The 16739-nt window shown below is 45.2% G+C and overlaps 1 protein-coding gene across 1 annotated transcript in view; it reads right to left on the minus strand.

The window, feature by feature from the left end:
• The window catches only part of smyd1a (SET and MYND domain containing 1a), a 21313-nt gene that overhangs the window by 1538 nt on the left and 3036 nt on the right, over positions 1-16739 (minus strand). The window contains exons 2-9 of the mRNA XM_062554577.1: positions 14280-14456; positions 13420-13633; positions 11039-11169; positions 9550-9588; positions 7753-7945; positions 5120-5212; positions 4738-4901; positions 155-323 (exon numbers count right to left, since the gene is read on the minus strand). Of these exons, the coding sequence (XP_062410561.1) occupies positions 155-323; positions 4738-4901; positions 5120-5212; positions 7753-7945; positions 9550-9588; positions 11039-11169; positions 13420-13633; positions 14280-14456 (1180 nt within the window). The remainder of the gene's footprint in view (positions 1-154; positions 324-4737; positions 4902-5119; positions 5213-7752; positions 7946-9549; positions 9589-11038; positions 11170-13419; positions 13634-14279; positions 14457-16739) is intronic.

Genomic DNA, 16739 nt, shown 5'->3' on the forward strand with positions numbered 1-16739 from the left:
TGGCTCATGCTGTACCTCCAGGTCTTTTGTGATGGGGTGCTGAGGCCCGTGGGTGATCATGAGGATGGCGAAGGCCTGGCAGATCATGGCGTGTGTGTGTGTGTGTGTGTGTGTGTGTGTGTGTGTGTGTGTGTGTGTGTGGCTCATGCTGTACCTCCAGGTCTTTAGTGATGGGGTGCTGAGGCCCGTGGGTGATCATGAGGATGGCGAAGGCCTGGCAGATCATGGCGTGGCCCTCCTCGATGTGCCCCGCGTGCCAGTTGGTCACCCCGGCCCGCATGATGGCCATGCCCAGCTTGGCGTTGTTGGGATAGTACAGCTTCCTGTCGGGAGGAGAGGGACCGGAAACTCTCATTGGTCATTAGAGCGCAGGGGTACGGTGACGTAAACACAACTGGCCATTGGGGCGCTACGGTAACGTACACACAACTGGTCATTAGAGCACAGGGCCAGGGTACGGTGACGTACACACAACTGGTCATTAGAGCACAGGGGTACGGTGACGTACACACAACTGGTCATTAGAGCACAGGGCCAGGGTACGGTGACGTAAACACAACTGGTCATTAGAGCACAGGGGTACGGTGACGTAAACACAACTGGCCATTAGAGCACAGGGCCAGGGTACGGTGACGTAAACACAACTGGTCATTAGAGCACAGGGGTACGGTGACGTAAACACAACTGGTCATTGGGGCACAGGGGTACGGTGACGTAAACACAACTGGTCATTAGAGCACAGGGGTACGGTGACGTAAACACAACTGGCCATTAGAGCACAGGGGTACGGTGACGTAAACACAACTGGCCATTGGGGCGCTACGGTAACGTAAACACAACTGGTCATTGGGGTGCTACGGTGACGTAAACACAACTGGTCATTAGAGCACAGGGGTACGGTGACGTAAACACAACTGGTCATTAGAGCACAGGGGTACGGTGACGTAAACACAACTGGTCATTAGAGCACAGGGCCAGGGTACGGTGACGTAAACACAACTGGTCATTAGAGCACAGGGGTACGGTGACGTAAACACAACTGGTCATTAGAGCACAGGGGTACGGTGACGTAAACACAACAGGCCATTAGAGCACAGGGCCAGGGTACGGTGACGTAAACACAACTGGCCATTGGGGCGCTACGGTAACGTACACACAACTGGTCATTAGAGCACAGGGCCAGGGTACGGTGATGTAAACACAACTGTGGGGTATACTACGAATCTCGATTAGTGGGTTAGCGAGGTATGTTGCGCTCAAAGCCAGGGTATGCTGTCATACGAAAGTGGATTTGTTTTAGCGTCGCTGTATCACCATGGTATCTTATGCTCGCAACCAAACCTGGTCGGGAGCAGGTTATGTGCTTAGTTATAGCTCAAATCGTGAAAAATCACCGCCCTCTGACCAAATCCAAACAATCCATTATCTTGAAAAACGAAGTTATCTCACGTGTGCTAATCTGTCAAACTTCGAACAGGTTCAGCCCCGCCTCTGCAAACATTTTGAATCTCGAAGGCGCTTTAACTATGTTGCGCGTGCAAATATGTCACTACTATGGACGTGCATACCATGCAATATTTGATGACCATCGATTTATTGATGTTATGGGTTAGACACTAAAAAAGACCACCCTAGATTTCTCTGCCGCTCATAAATGCGGAAGTAATCGTTGGTTAACCGAGGCTGTCTTGTGCGTCTCCACGTTTCCCGATCGGTCAAAGTCACCCCAACCACGAGAACGCGCACAGAACTGAGCTGAAAGCCTAGTTTGATAAATTCATCCTTGAGTGAGTTTCGTAATACCACTCAACTCTGATTGCGACTTTCGTTTTAAGCAATCCAGGTTATCCTAAGAAAACCTGGTTATGTTCAACGAGATTCGTAGTATACCCCACTGGTCATTAGAGCACAGGGGTACGGTGACGTAAACACAACTGGTCATTGGGGCGCTACGGTAACGTAAACACAACTGGTCATTAGAGCACAGGGCCAGGGTACGGTGGCGTAAACACAACTGGTCATTAGAGCACAGGGCCAGGGTACGGTGACGTAAACATAACTGGTCATTGGAGCACAGGGCCAGGGTACGGTGACGTAAACACAACTGGCCATTAGAGCACAGGGCCAGGGTACGGTGACGTAAACACAACTGGTCATTAGAGCACAGGGGTACGGTGACGTAAACACAACTGGTCATTAGAGCACAGGGGTACGGTGACGTAAACACAACTGGTCATTAGAGCACAGGGGTACGGTGACGTAAACACAACAGGTCATTAGAGCACAGGGCCAGGGTACGGTGACGTAAACACAACTGGCCATTGGGGCGCTACGGTAACGTACACACAACTGGTCATTAGAGCACAGGGCCAGGGTACGGTGATGTAAACACAACTGGTCATTAGAGCACAGGGGTACGGTGACGTAAACACAACTGGTCATTGGGGCGCTACGGTAACGTAAACACAACTGGTCATTAGAGCACAGGGCCAGGGTACGGTGGCGTAAACACAACTGGTCATTAGAGCACAGGGCCAGGGTACGGTGACGTAAACATAACTGGTCATTGGAGCACAGGGCCAGGGTACGGTGACGTAAACACAACTGGCCATTAGAGCACAGGGCCAGGGTACGGTGACGTAAACACAACTGGTCATTAGAGCACAGGGGTACGGTGACGTAAACACAACTGGTCATTAGAGCACAGGGGTACGGTGACGTAAACACAACTGGCCATTAGAGCACAGGGGTACGGTGACGTAAACACAACTGGCCATTAGAGCACAGGGGTACGGTGACGTAAACACAACTGGCCATTGGGGCGCTACGGTAACGTAAACACAACTGGTCATTGGAGCACAGGGGTACGGTGACGTAAACACAACTGGTCATTAGTGCACAGGGGTACGGTGACGTAAACACAACTGGTAATTAGAGCACAGGGGTACGGTGACGTAAACACAACTGGTAATTAGAGCACAGGGGTACGGTGACGTAAACACAACTGGTCATTAGCGCACAGGGGTACGGTGACGTAAACACAACTGGCCATTAGCGCACAGGGGTACGGTGACGTAAACACAACTGGTCATTGGGGCGCTACGGTAACGTAAACACAACTGGTCATTGGGGCACTACGGTAACGTACACACAACTGGTCATTGGGGCGCTATGGTAACGTACACACAACTGGTCATTGGGGCGCTACGGTAACGTACACACAACTGGTCATTGGGGCGCTACGGTGACGTACACACAACTGGCCATTGGAGCCCAGGGCTACGGTCCACAGCGCTGTGTATGTGTAATCATATAGTTATGATATAGCATTATGATATAGTAAACTATATACTATAAGGGTGTGCTGTGGTGTAGTGTTATGATAAAGTAATCTATATACTATAAGAGTGTATTATGATATAGTGTTATGATATACAGTAGTATTATGATATAGTGTTATGATAAAAAAGAAGAATATATACTTTTTTGATCCCGTGAGTGATATAGTAACTATATACTATAATGTGTGTTTTATGATGTAGTATTATGGTATGTATATACTCACTGGTATCCGTGCACCATGCTGCTGGCGTATGATATAGTAACTATACTATAAGAGTGTATTATGATGTAGTATTATGGTATGCATATACTCACTCGTATCCGTGCACCACGCTGCTGGCGTATTATATAGTAACTATATACTATAAGAGTGTATTATGATGTAGTATTATGGTATGCATATACTCACTGGTATCCGTGCACCACGCTGCTGGCGTATTATATAGTAACTATATACTATAAGAGTGTATTATGATGTAGTATTATGGTATGCATATACTCACTGGTATCCGTGCACCACGCTGCTGGCGTATTATATAGTAACTATATACTATAAGAGTGTATTATGATGTAGTATTATGGTATGCATATACTCACTGGTATCCGTGCACCATGCTGCTGGCGTATGATATAGTAACTAGATGATGTAGTATTATGGTATGCATATACTCACTGGTATCCGTGCACCACGCTGCTGGCGTATTATATAGTAACTATATACTATAATGTGTGTTTTATGATGTAGTATTATGGTATGCATATACTCACTGGTATCCGTGCACCATGCTGCTGGCGTATGATATAGTAACTAGATGATGTAGTATTATGGTATGCATATACTCACTCGTATCCGTGCACCACGCTGCTGGCGTATTATATAGTAACTATATACTATAAGAGTGTATTATGATGTAGTATTATGGTATGCATATACTCACTCGTATCCGTGCACCACGCTGCTGGCGTATTATATACTAACTATATACTATAAGAGTGTATTATGATGTAGTATTATGGTATGTATATACTCACTCGTATCCGTGCACCACGCTGCTGGCGTATTATATAGTAACTATATACTATAAGAGTGTATTATGATGTAGTATTATGGTATGTATATACTCACTGGTATCCGTGCACCACACTGCTGGCGTATTATATAGTAACTATATACTATAAGAGTGTATTATGATGTAGTATTATGGTATGCATATACTCACTGGTATCCGTGCACCATGCTGCTGGCGTATGATATAGTAACTAGATGATGTAGTATTATGGTATGTATATACTCACTCGTATCCGTGCACCATGCTGCTGGCGTATTATATAGTAACTATATACTATAAGAGTGTATTATGATGTAGTATTATGGTATGTACAGTATATACTCACTGGTATCCGTGCACCATGCTGCTGGCACAGGCGGCGGCCTGCTGGAAGTCCTGCATGAAGGAGAGCACCTCACTGGCCGTGCTCAGGACTCGCAGGTGCAGCAGGTGAGTGTCGGCCAGAACTCCTTCCTGTTTGTGGCGGCACTCCTCGCACAACTTCACCACCTGGCCACAGGGGGGCGTGAGAGGCACAGAGGGACAGAGGGACAGGCAGGGGTGAGATGTACAGTGCAAGCAGCTTACATGGCATGCAGGCCACTGTGAACTTTAACACCAGTGGTAAATGTGTGTGTGTGTGTGTGTGTGTGTGTGTGTGTGTGTGTGTGTGTGTGTGTGTGTTTGGTGTGGGGGGGGGGGGGGGGGGGGGTGTTGGGTAACTTTACCTCCTCAAAGTCCCCAATGACGCGTGCGTCCTCGATCTTGCCCAGAGCCTTAATGGTGAAGTCTGTCACCTCCTTGACCTGTTCTGCAGTGGGCTGAACATATATACACACAAACACACACACACACACACACACACACACACACACACACGAACAGAGTGTGTCATAAGCTATTGCATGGGCAGGGAGGATGGTGTGTGTGTGTGTGTGTTGGGTGGGCATAACTGTCTGAGAGCCGGTGTCCTGTCTTATACTACAAGATAACTTGAAGGAAGATCTCCAATAAACAAGAGCTTCAAGTCTACAACGTACTCCAGATGCAGGAGACTTGAGGGCCTCATGAATGGGAACTATAGCGATGACACAGGCCATATCACTATAGCGACACTATAGCCATGACACAGGCCATATCACTATAGCGACACTATAGCGATGACACAGGCCATATCACTATAGCGACACTATAGCCATGACACAGGCCATATCACTATAGCGACACTATAGCGATGACACAGGCCATATCACTATAGCGACACTACAGCCATGACACAGGCCATATCACTATAGCGACACTATAGCGATGACACAGGCCATATCACTATAGCGACACTATAGACATGACACAGGCCATATCACTATAGCGATGACACAGGCAATATCACTATAGTGACACTATAGCCATGACACAGGCCATATCACTATAGCGACACTATAGCCATGACACAGGCCATATAGCGACACTATAGCGATGACACAGGCAATATCACTATAGCGACACTATAGCGATGACACAGACCACATCACTATAGCGACACTATAGCGATGAATTTCCCTTGGGGATCTTGAATTTCCCCTTGGGAATCGATAAAGTATCTATCTATCTATCTATGACACAGGCCACATCACTATAGCGACACTATAGCGATGACACAGGCCATATCACTATAGTGTCACTATGACACAGGCCATATCACACTTCATGTTGTTATCGCTATAGTTGATGTTTGGACGCTGTGATTCATATCAGCTGGAGTGAGACTGTTGAAGTGATCAGTCTGTGTGTCAACAGTCCTTGAGCTGCCATAACAGAGCCCAGAATCACAGCAGTCTAGTTCTGATACTACAGTCTACTTCTAATACTACAATACAGTCTAGTTCTGATACTACAGTCTACTTCTAATACTACAGTACAGTCTAGTTCTGATACTACAGTCTAGTTCTAATACTACAGTCTAGTTCTGATGCTACAGTCTAGTTCTGATACTACAGTACAGTCTAGTTCTGATACAGTCTAGTTCTGATGCTACAGTCTAGTTCTGATACTACAGTCTACTTCTAATACTACAGTACAGTCTAGTTCTGATACTACAGTCTAGTTCTGATACTACAATACAGTCTAGTTCTGGTACTACAGTCTAGTTCTAATACTACAGTCTAGTTCTGATGCTACAGTACAGTCTAGTTCTGATACTACAGTCTACTTCTAATACTACAGTACAGTCTAGTTCTGATACTACAGTCTAGTTCTGATACTACAATACAGTCTAGTTCTGGTACTACAGTCTAGTTCTAATACTACAGTCTAGTTCTAATACTACAGTCTAGTTCTGATAACAGTCTAGTTCTGATACTACAGTCTACTTCTAATACTACAGTACAGTCTAGTTCTGATGCTACAGTCTAGTTCTGATACAGTCTAGTTCTGATACTACAGTCTAGTTCTGATACTACAATACAGTCTAGTTCTGATGCTACAGTCTAGTTCTGATACTACAGTAGTCTAGTTCTGATACTACAGTACAGTTTTGATGCTACAGTCTAGTTCTGATACTACAGTACAGTCTAGTTCTGATGCTACAGTCTAGTTCTGATGCTACTCATTAGAAAGTCTATGTCAGAGCGGTCAGTTTTGGGTCATGCTTAAGCATGGTAGCCATTAGCCGCTCAGCCACTAATGGAAGTCAAATGGATTGAAAGCACATTGAATGACCTCTGTGTATAAAATGCGCTATAAAAATAAACTTGACTTGACTTGACTTAGTGGCGTGAAGACATCTGTTCTTATCTGAGCCGTCCTCCATCATGTTGAACTGAAAAGCTGCCATATCATGTAATGCTCCTTTCCTGATTGCATCTGGAGCGCAGGACAGAGCTAAATGCTGAAAAGCTGCCATATCATGTAATGCTCCTTTCATGATTGCATCTGGAGCGCAGGACAGAGCTAACCACATGCCACGCTGGTGTTCCTCAACTGACCGTTGTGCTGAGCTGAGCTGAGCAGCACGCCATTGTTACCATGGTCACCACTCCACATGACCCTGCGGAAGAGCTCGTCTGGAGCCACATTTGGGACGCATCAGCTGATGCTGTTTAGAGTCTCTTCATCTAACTAACTGCTGGGGAGTAAGAAGTGTGCTGATTGTGTGTGTGCGTGTGTGTGTGTGTGCCTGTCTGCGTATGTGTATGTTTATGTCTGTGTTTGCATGTGTACATATATGTGTATATGTCTCTGTGTGTGTTTACATGTGTAGATGTGTGTGTGTGTGTGTGTGTGTGTGTGTGTGTGTGTGTGTGTGTGTGTGTGTGTGTGTGTGTGTGTGTGTGTGTGTGTGTGTGAGTGTGTGTGCGCTCACCTTCTTCTCCCCATGCCCGGTGGCCTGCATGAGGTCGTCTTTGATGCCCTTGGCGCAGTGTTCGCACTGGCAGTCGAAGTAGTACTGCTTCTTGAGCAGCTTCTGGCGGTCCTGGGCCAGGTTCAGGAAGTCCACGTAGGACACGGTTAGCTCCTCCCCTTCCTTGATCGGGCCCAGCACACGCAGCTCGATTCTGCTCGACAGGAAGTGATGTCAACAAATGTTATGGCAGCCATAACGTAGAAGTGCTGGTCTGTTTGAGGACACTCCAGGAGATATGAAAGTGCACCACAACAGAGCAAGACACCACACACACACACACACGCACACGCACACACACAGAGCAAGACACTGCACACACACACAGAGCAAGAGAGGCCAGTTGTAACTGCCCAATCTGTTAGTTACGGAACGTGCTCAATAATCATCATTTCAATCATGTTCAGCAGTTCTTTGGGAATGTAGGAAGGAATGCATTTGTTATCTTTCTTCATCCCTATTTAGCTTTCTCCTGCTTCTGGTTGTAAACAATAGTGCTATTCTAACATAATTCACCAGCTATCTGTGCTTTAATGTAATTGTGCAGGCAGACGACTTTATTGATTTATAAGGTATACTGTAGCTGAGGACTGTCTTTCAAAACATGTATTTATTTACTGTTTACCGTATCAACATGAAGGCCTTCACTATCTGTCTTTGAACAGACTATCTTGTCAGAGAACATGTATTTATTTACTTCTTTACCGTATCAACATGAAGGCCTTCACTATCTGTCTTTGAACAGACTATCTTGTCAGAGATTAGGACAGCAGACATTTTGACGACAGATCGTCTCATTCATGAGCCGGAGCATGATGTGCTCAAAGATCATTATTCATCTGTCCGCCTGGTGCCTTCTGATTGGCCAGTTCACAGACTGCAGCACGGTCATTGGTTGCTTCGCTGTACTTCTCTGGTTTAGAGATTCTTGCTGTACAGAGGTCATCTCACCATGCAGAGGTCATTGCATAGGTCTATTCAGCCCTCAAGGATCAGTCATTACCAACAACCATGAGTTATTACCAGCAAGCAAATTGGTAATGATTTATAATAACGCCATACTATTAAGCATTTGTAAACTATTAGTAAATGATTTGTCCCTTCATTAATTCTTATCAATAAAGCAATTGTGCACACAATGATACAATAATAATTTGTGAATGAAGTAATATTTCCATTATTCAACCGTTGTTTAAGAATTGTCTATGGTTTATAAGATCTGTTATGTGTGTGTTAATGATTAAGAAACTATTTACACTTACATAGGTATGCCTTTGTGAATATAATAAACACATGCACTAATGATTAGTTAGCGTGTTGATACATGTTAAACCACGTACTACACTAATACTATAATTCATGATTAACTCAGGAGCTACAAATGGTTAGTTAAGGATATTTTGTGAGCTCATCTACAGTGAGTACTGTGCTTACTTACAATGCATATACAAATGAGGAACAAAGCATTTGGTAATAGTTTGCAAATGTTTAACAAATGTGTGTGTAGATAATGTAAAGTGTTACCAACAATTTGGACATAAAAACTTGACAGCGGACTGTGTAAACGGCCTAACATTTGTAAACTATGTGCAAATAGCCTGAAATCCAGACAACCAGATACATCCAAATATTTCTGCAGAGACCCTAGAATTCATACACTTTCCCTGACACACGTGCACACACACACACACACACACACACACACACACACACACACACGTCACAGGCCAAGGGTCAGAGGTCAGATTTGAGACCCACCTTCTCTGGGAGTGTAACGCGGAGTCCAAAGCTGACTGACTGGAAAACAGAATCAGAACCAGAGGGGCTGTGAACAGGCTCACATGTGCAACATGGAGAATACACACACACACACACACACACACACACACGAACAGGGTCACATGTGCAACATGGAGAATACACACACACACACACACACGAACAGGCTCACATGTGCAACATGGAGAATACACACAAACACACACACATGAACAGGCTCACGTGTGCAACATGGAGAATACACACACACACACACACACACACACACACACACACACACAGACACACACACACACAGATACACACACACTCACCACACAACATGGATACAATGTAGACACACATACAAGCACATTCATACAAACATGACCCTTCTAGCTCATTCTATGTGTATGTGTGTTTCTGAGAGAGAGGGTATTTCTTTTTGTGCTGTGGTTGTTGTGGTGTGTCCATGTGTATACAGTGTGAGGGTGCTACACTGTGTGTTTATATGTACGCGGTGTGAGGATACGAACTTGCTGTGGTTGTGTATGGTGTGAGTATACTAACTTGTGTGTGTGTGCATATACTGTATGGTGTGAGTATACTAACTTGTGTGTGTGTGTGCATATACGGTGTGAGTATACTAACTTGTGTGTGTGTGCATATACGGTGTGAGTATACTAATTTGTATGTGTGTGCGGTGTGAGGATACAAACTTGCTGTGGTTGTATATGGTGTGAGGATACAAACTTGCTGTGGTTGTGTATGGTGTGAGTATACTAACTTGTGTGTGTGTGCATATACGGTGTGAGTATAATAATTTGTATGTGTGTGCGGTGTGAGGATACAAACTTGCTGTGGTTGTATATGGTGTGAGGATACAAACTTGCTGTGGTTGTATATGGTGTGAGTATACTAACTTGTGTGTGTGTGCATATACGGTGTGAGTATAATAATTTGTATGTGTGTGCGGTGTGAGGATACAAACTTGCTGTGGTTGTATATGGTGTGAGGATACAAACTTGCTGTGGTTGTGTATGGTGTGAGTATACTAACTTGTGTGTGTGTGCATATAAGGTGTGAGTATAATAATTTGTATGTGTGTGCGGTGTGAGGATACAAACTTGCTGTGGTTGTGTATGGTGTGAGTATACTAATTTGTATGTGTGTGTGGTGTGAGTATACTAACTTGTGTGTGTGTGCATATATGGTGTGAGTATACTAACTTGTGTGTGTGTGCATATAGGGTGTGAGTATACTAACTTGTGTGTGTGTGTGCATATATGGTGTGAGTATACTAACTTGTGTGTGTGTGCATATAGGGTGTGAGTATACTAACTTGCCGTGGTTGTGTATGGTGTGAGTATACTAACTTGTGTGTGTGTGTGCATATACGGTGTGAGGATACTAACTTGTGTGTGTGTGCATATACGGTGTGAGGATACTAACTTGTGTGTGTGTCCATATAGGGTGTGAGTATACTAACTTGCCGTGGTTGAGGTTGACGGTGCAGTTGGGCCAGCAGTCGTGGTTGACCAGACACAGGTTGGGGAACAGACCCACACCGACCGCCTGGAGCCCCCTCTGGTCACTCAGGGTGAAGCCGTTCACTTTAATCTGCATCAGATAGCAGGAGACACTAACTCTGAATAGCTGCCATCAGATAGCAGGAGACACTAACTCTGAATAGGGCCTCGGTCAAATAACACGGATTATGTTAAAGGAACACACCACCGTTTCATGAAGTTGGGTTATTCAACGTCTCTCTTAGAGTTAGATAAGTGAGCAAAAACATTTCTGTCTCCGTGCATGCCTTGTCTTTATTCCAGCAGCACCCCTGCTAGCTTAGCTTAGCATAGTGAATGGAGTCGGTCCTCACCGGGTAGCATGTCTGGAGTAAAAGTGAGCCAACCACAACATCAAAAAAATTACTAATTACTTCTCGTGGCCTCTGTATTCACAACGAGTACAAAAGGCAAGGCAGATCAAGATCAGGCGATTTCCTTGGCAGGTATTGACTTGGGACTATATTGGGGCGAAGGGCTGCTGCTTGGGACTACATTGGGGCGAAGCGCTGCTACTTGGGACTATACTGGGGCGAAGCACTGCTGCTTGGGACTATACTGGGGCGAAGCAGTGCTGCTTGGGACTATACTGGGGCGAAGCACAGGCAAAGCACAGGCAGTACTACTACAGAGGTGGTTGGTGCTGTGGTGAGTGAGGCCAGGTACTCATGGCCAGGTACTCATGTGCTGCGTGATATCTCTGTACCAAGGGCAGCCATGGCCTACTGGTTAGGACTTCGGGCTTGTAACCTGAGGGTTGCCGGTTCGATCCCCGACCAGTCCACGGCTGAAGTGCCCTTGAGCAAGGCACCTAACCCCTCACTGCTCCCCGAGCGCCGCTGGTTGGGCAGGCAGCTCACTGCTCTGGGTTGTGTGATTCACCTCACTGTGTGTTCACTGTGTGCTGTGTGTTCACTAATTCGGTTAAATTGGGTTAACTGCAGAGATCAAAAAAGTATATATTCTATTCTATTCTATTCTTAAGAGGCAGAGCTTTGCCTGGGCTTCAACAGGGAGAGTGGTGTGCGCGTCAGTGATACCCGTCCGTGTAAAACAATGATCCCTGAGCTATAAGGCCCCATGAGTGACAGGAATAGACGACGTGCAAGTGACAGGAATAGACGACATGCATGAAAGGCTTGTCCTGTGAGCTCATGCATTTCTGGTGGAGCGTTAGCTGTGTTGTAAGGACATCTTCTGCTATATTCTGCTCCTTAAAGAGGAACTATGCAGGTTTAGCGATTCCTTCGCTGTTTTCCTGTTTTACGCTTGCAGGTTTCTCTGCAGAGCTTCCCCTACAGCTTTAGCGTGTACATTTTACAACAGTCCTCAATCGGTCAGTCTGCCTTTACATGAGCATGATCGCCAGGCTGGAGACTTTCTGTTTGTCAGTGCAGCGGCCCGCCAGTCCAAAGGGGTTTTTCTGCTCACAGACGGTGAGGTGGAAGCTAAACGGCCACCATTCAACCCGAAAAAAGACATATAATCATTCCAATGACTCCGAAGCTGTTCAGTTATGGTAAATTAAGTAAAAAAAAAAACCCTGCACAGTTCCCCTTTAAATCTTACACTGAACATCTTGTTTGCCCAATAATAAAAAAAATACCACACACATAAATCCTTCTTTATCGTAACATGCTGATTCCATGGTGCAACACCCAACCGGGTGTTGACACTAGTTCACCCCTGGCTCCAACAGAAACACAGAGAGAATTTCATGAAGCCTCGAGGCAGAGCATTCGTCTCGATAATTTTTTGCCCAACAGGCAAATACACACACACACACACACACACAAAACTCCAACCCTTCTAAATGTCCGAGAATACTTTCTGTACTTACTCTTAATGTCAAAACCATGAAGAAAAAAATATCACTTGAATCTTATCCCTCTCTGATCATAGTGATAACAATCAGTAATGTGACAGGGCTGTGAGTGTGTGTGTATTTTTAGCACAAGCAGAAGAGTTCTCTCGCACACACACCGAGACATTACAGTATGTGTCTCCAACAGCATTGCAGTGGCTGTGAAAAACACGACTGCTACTTGACACGAAATGTGTTTGGATGAGAGGAACGTACCATTCCTACTAGGTGTGTTTGGGTGAGAGGAATGTACCACTCCTACGAGGTGTGTTCGGATAAGAGGAACGTACCACTCCTACGAGGTGTGTTTGGATAAGAGGAACGTACCACTCCTACGAGGTGTGTTTGGGTGAGAGGAATGTACCACTCCTACGAGGTGTGTTTGGATAAGAGGAACGTACCACTCCTACGAGGTGTGTTTGGGTGAGAGAAACGTACCACTCCTAAAAGGTGGGAGATGTATTCTGTACCGACGGTCCGGTTGGCCTTAGGCCAGTACTCCAGGAATTTCTTGACATCGTCTTGCAGCTCCTTCACGTCCTCGTCCACCATGTCCGACACGTGATCCTGCAGCAGGTCCAGCGTGGTCAGCTGGCTGTCCGTCACGCGACCCCCGTATTTCTGCATGCGCCACATGGCACGAGCCACCAGGCTGGAGGGGGCACAGAGAAACAGACAAAAGGGTGTTACTGTAGCTATGGTGGTTGGTACTGTAACTATGGTGGGTGTTACTGTAGCTATGGTGGCTGGTACTGTAGCTATGGTGGGTGGTACTGTAGCTATGATGGGTGTTACTGTAGCTATGGTGGGTGTTACTGTAGCTATGGTGGTTGGTACTGTAGCTATGGTGGTTGTTACTGTAGCTATGGTGGTTGGTAGTGTAGCTATGGTGTCTATTGCACCTGCTGTTACACCAGCAGTCACGCATGTGTTTAATACTTCATTCAGTGTCTTTCAATCGAATTCAAAGTCAAATGCAGCCTTTGATACTGTAAACCATGACATTCTCCTTTCTACACTATCTGACCTGGGAATTTTCGGGAAAGCTCTTGACTGGTTTGGATCCCTCCTTAAAGGGAGTTCTTTCAGTGTGTCTTGGGACAGGTATCAAAGTCTTATGACCTCACCACAGATGTGCCTCAGGGATCTGTATTGGGGCCCCGGCTTTTCTCTATCTATACCACTTCCTTGGTGAAACCATTCATTCCCATAGATTTGTATATAACTGCAATATGGATGTAACCTGTATTACACTACACCACACACCACACACACCACACACACACACACACACTCACCGGATGTTCTCTTTAGGGGCCTTGCCCGCTGTCTTGATGGCGTTGCACTCCCTCTTGTGTTCGTCCCAGGCTGCCCGCTGGCACGTGCGGTCGCAGTAGTGGGCAAACTTGCACTGGGCACAGCGGTGGGGGCTGGCCTGCCGACGGAAGCAGTTGTGGCATACCTGCAGAGACAGACTGGGCACCAGACAACTCAATTCAGTTCAAGTCAATTGAATTAGATTGAATTAAATTCAATCAAATTCCATTGAATTGAATGGAATTTAGTTTAATTGAATTGAACTGAATTCAAGTGTCAATTCAGTTCAATTAATTTAATTTCAGTTAAATTCAGTTCAATTCAATTCAGTTCAGTTCAATTCCATTCTTTCATGTATGTATGTAGTATTAACAGTATTTCAAGGTACTTTACGGAGCCCGAGGCTTGAGCAACCTAGAGTGAGCAGGCGCAATGTGGCAAGACGGAAGCAGCACAGACGTCATATTACCGTATATCTATGGCTAGCAGCACAGACGTCATATTATTACCGTACATCTATGTGTAGCAGCACAGACGTCATATTATTACCGTATATCTATGGCTAGCAGCACAGACATCATATAGACATCATATTATTACCGTATATCTATGGCTAGCAGCACAGACATCATATTATTACCGTATATCTATGTGTAGCAGCACTGACATCATATTATTACCGTATATCTATGGGGGAGCGTACCTATGTTCCCCAGGTCCTATGTTCCCCGGGTCCTATGTTCCCCACTTTGTATGGGACCGGGGAACATAGGACCCTTTTTTTGGTACATTTTAAAAAGGGTCCTATGTTCCCCACTTTTCCCGAAAAAGGTCCTATGTTCCCCAGTCGCAATACATACCGGGGAACATAGGACCCTTTTGGCGAAAACCGGGGAACATAGGACCTGGGGAACATATGGCTAGCAGCAGCACAGACGTCATATAGACGTCATATTATTACCGTATATCTATGGCTAGCAGCAGCACAGACGTCATATAGACGTCATATTATTACCGTACATCTATGGGTAGCAGCACAGACATCATATTATTACCGTATATCTATGGGTAGCAGCACAGACATCATATTATTACCGTATATCTATGGGTAGCAGCACAGACATCATATTATTACCGTATATCTATGTGTAGCAGCACAGACGTCATATTATTACCGTATATCTATGTGTAGCAGCACAGACGTCATATTATTACCGTATATCTATGGCTAGCAGCAGCACACACGTCATATAGACGTCATATTATTACCGTATATCTATGGCTAGCAGCAGCACAGACGTCATATAGACGTCATATTAATACCGTACATCTATGGGTAGCAGCACAGATGTCATATTATTACCGTATATCTATGTGTAGCAGCACAGACGTCATATTATTACCGTATATCTATGGCTAGCAGCACAGACGTCATATTATTACCGTATATCTATGGGTAGCAGCACAGACATCATATAGACATCATATTATTACCGTACATCTATGGGTAGCAGCACAGACATCATATATTACCGTATATCTATGGGTAGCAGCACAGACGTCATATAGACATCATATTATTACCGTATATCTATGGGTAGCAGCACAGACATCATATAAGCATCATATTATTACCGTATATCTATGGGTAGCAGCACAGACATCATATTATCATACAGTATCTATGGGTAGCAGCACAGTAATATTCTCATACAGTATCTATGGGTAGCAGCACTTCCTCTGAAAAGGGGGCGGACTATTTTCCTCAGATCCAGCAGTCTTAATGGACATGTAAATGGACTGCATTTATATAGCGCTCGTAGCGGCTTCTGCAAGCACCCAACGCGCTACATTATCATGCCTCACATTCACCCATTCACACACCGATGCCAAAGCGCTTTACATTATCATGCCTCACATTCACCCATTCACACACCGATGAGAGGCTGCCATGCAAGGTGCCAACCTGCTCATCAGGAGCACTGGGCTACTGTAGGTGTCTTGCTCAAGGACACTTCCACAGGGTCATCAGGAGCACTGGGGTGAGGGGTCTTGCTCAAGGACACTCTCACAGGGTCAGGAGGAGTTGGGCTCCAACCAGCAACCTTCCAGTTACTGGACGACTCCTCTACCTCCTGAGCCACTGCCGCCACATGCCAGAGCGCAAGGTCAATGTGTTCTTGTAGAAACGTCCCCAATTCCCAACATATCAACTTCCCCCAGACATCAGTGAAGAACACTGAATATACAGTGAGCACAGACATGAGCACAGACTGCTTATATTTATATATATATATATTATAATATATTATATATTTATATTTTATATATTACTATTTATTCAGACAGAAACAGTCCGCTCTGAACCACACATGAGCCACATGATTTACCTTACAAATCTCAGCTGGTGTCCTTAACAGCCTGGACTCAAACAACCAGCC

Source organism: Sardina pilchardus, chromosome 14 (genome assembly GCF_963854185.1).
Source record: "Sardina pilchardus chromosome 14, fSarPil1.1, whole genome shotgun sequence".
Lineage (NCBI taxonomy): Eukaryota > Metazoa > Chordata > Actinopteri > Clupeiformes > Clupeidae > Sardina > Sardina pilchardus.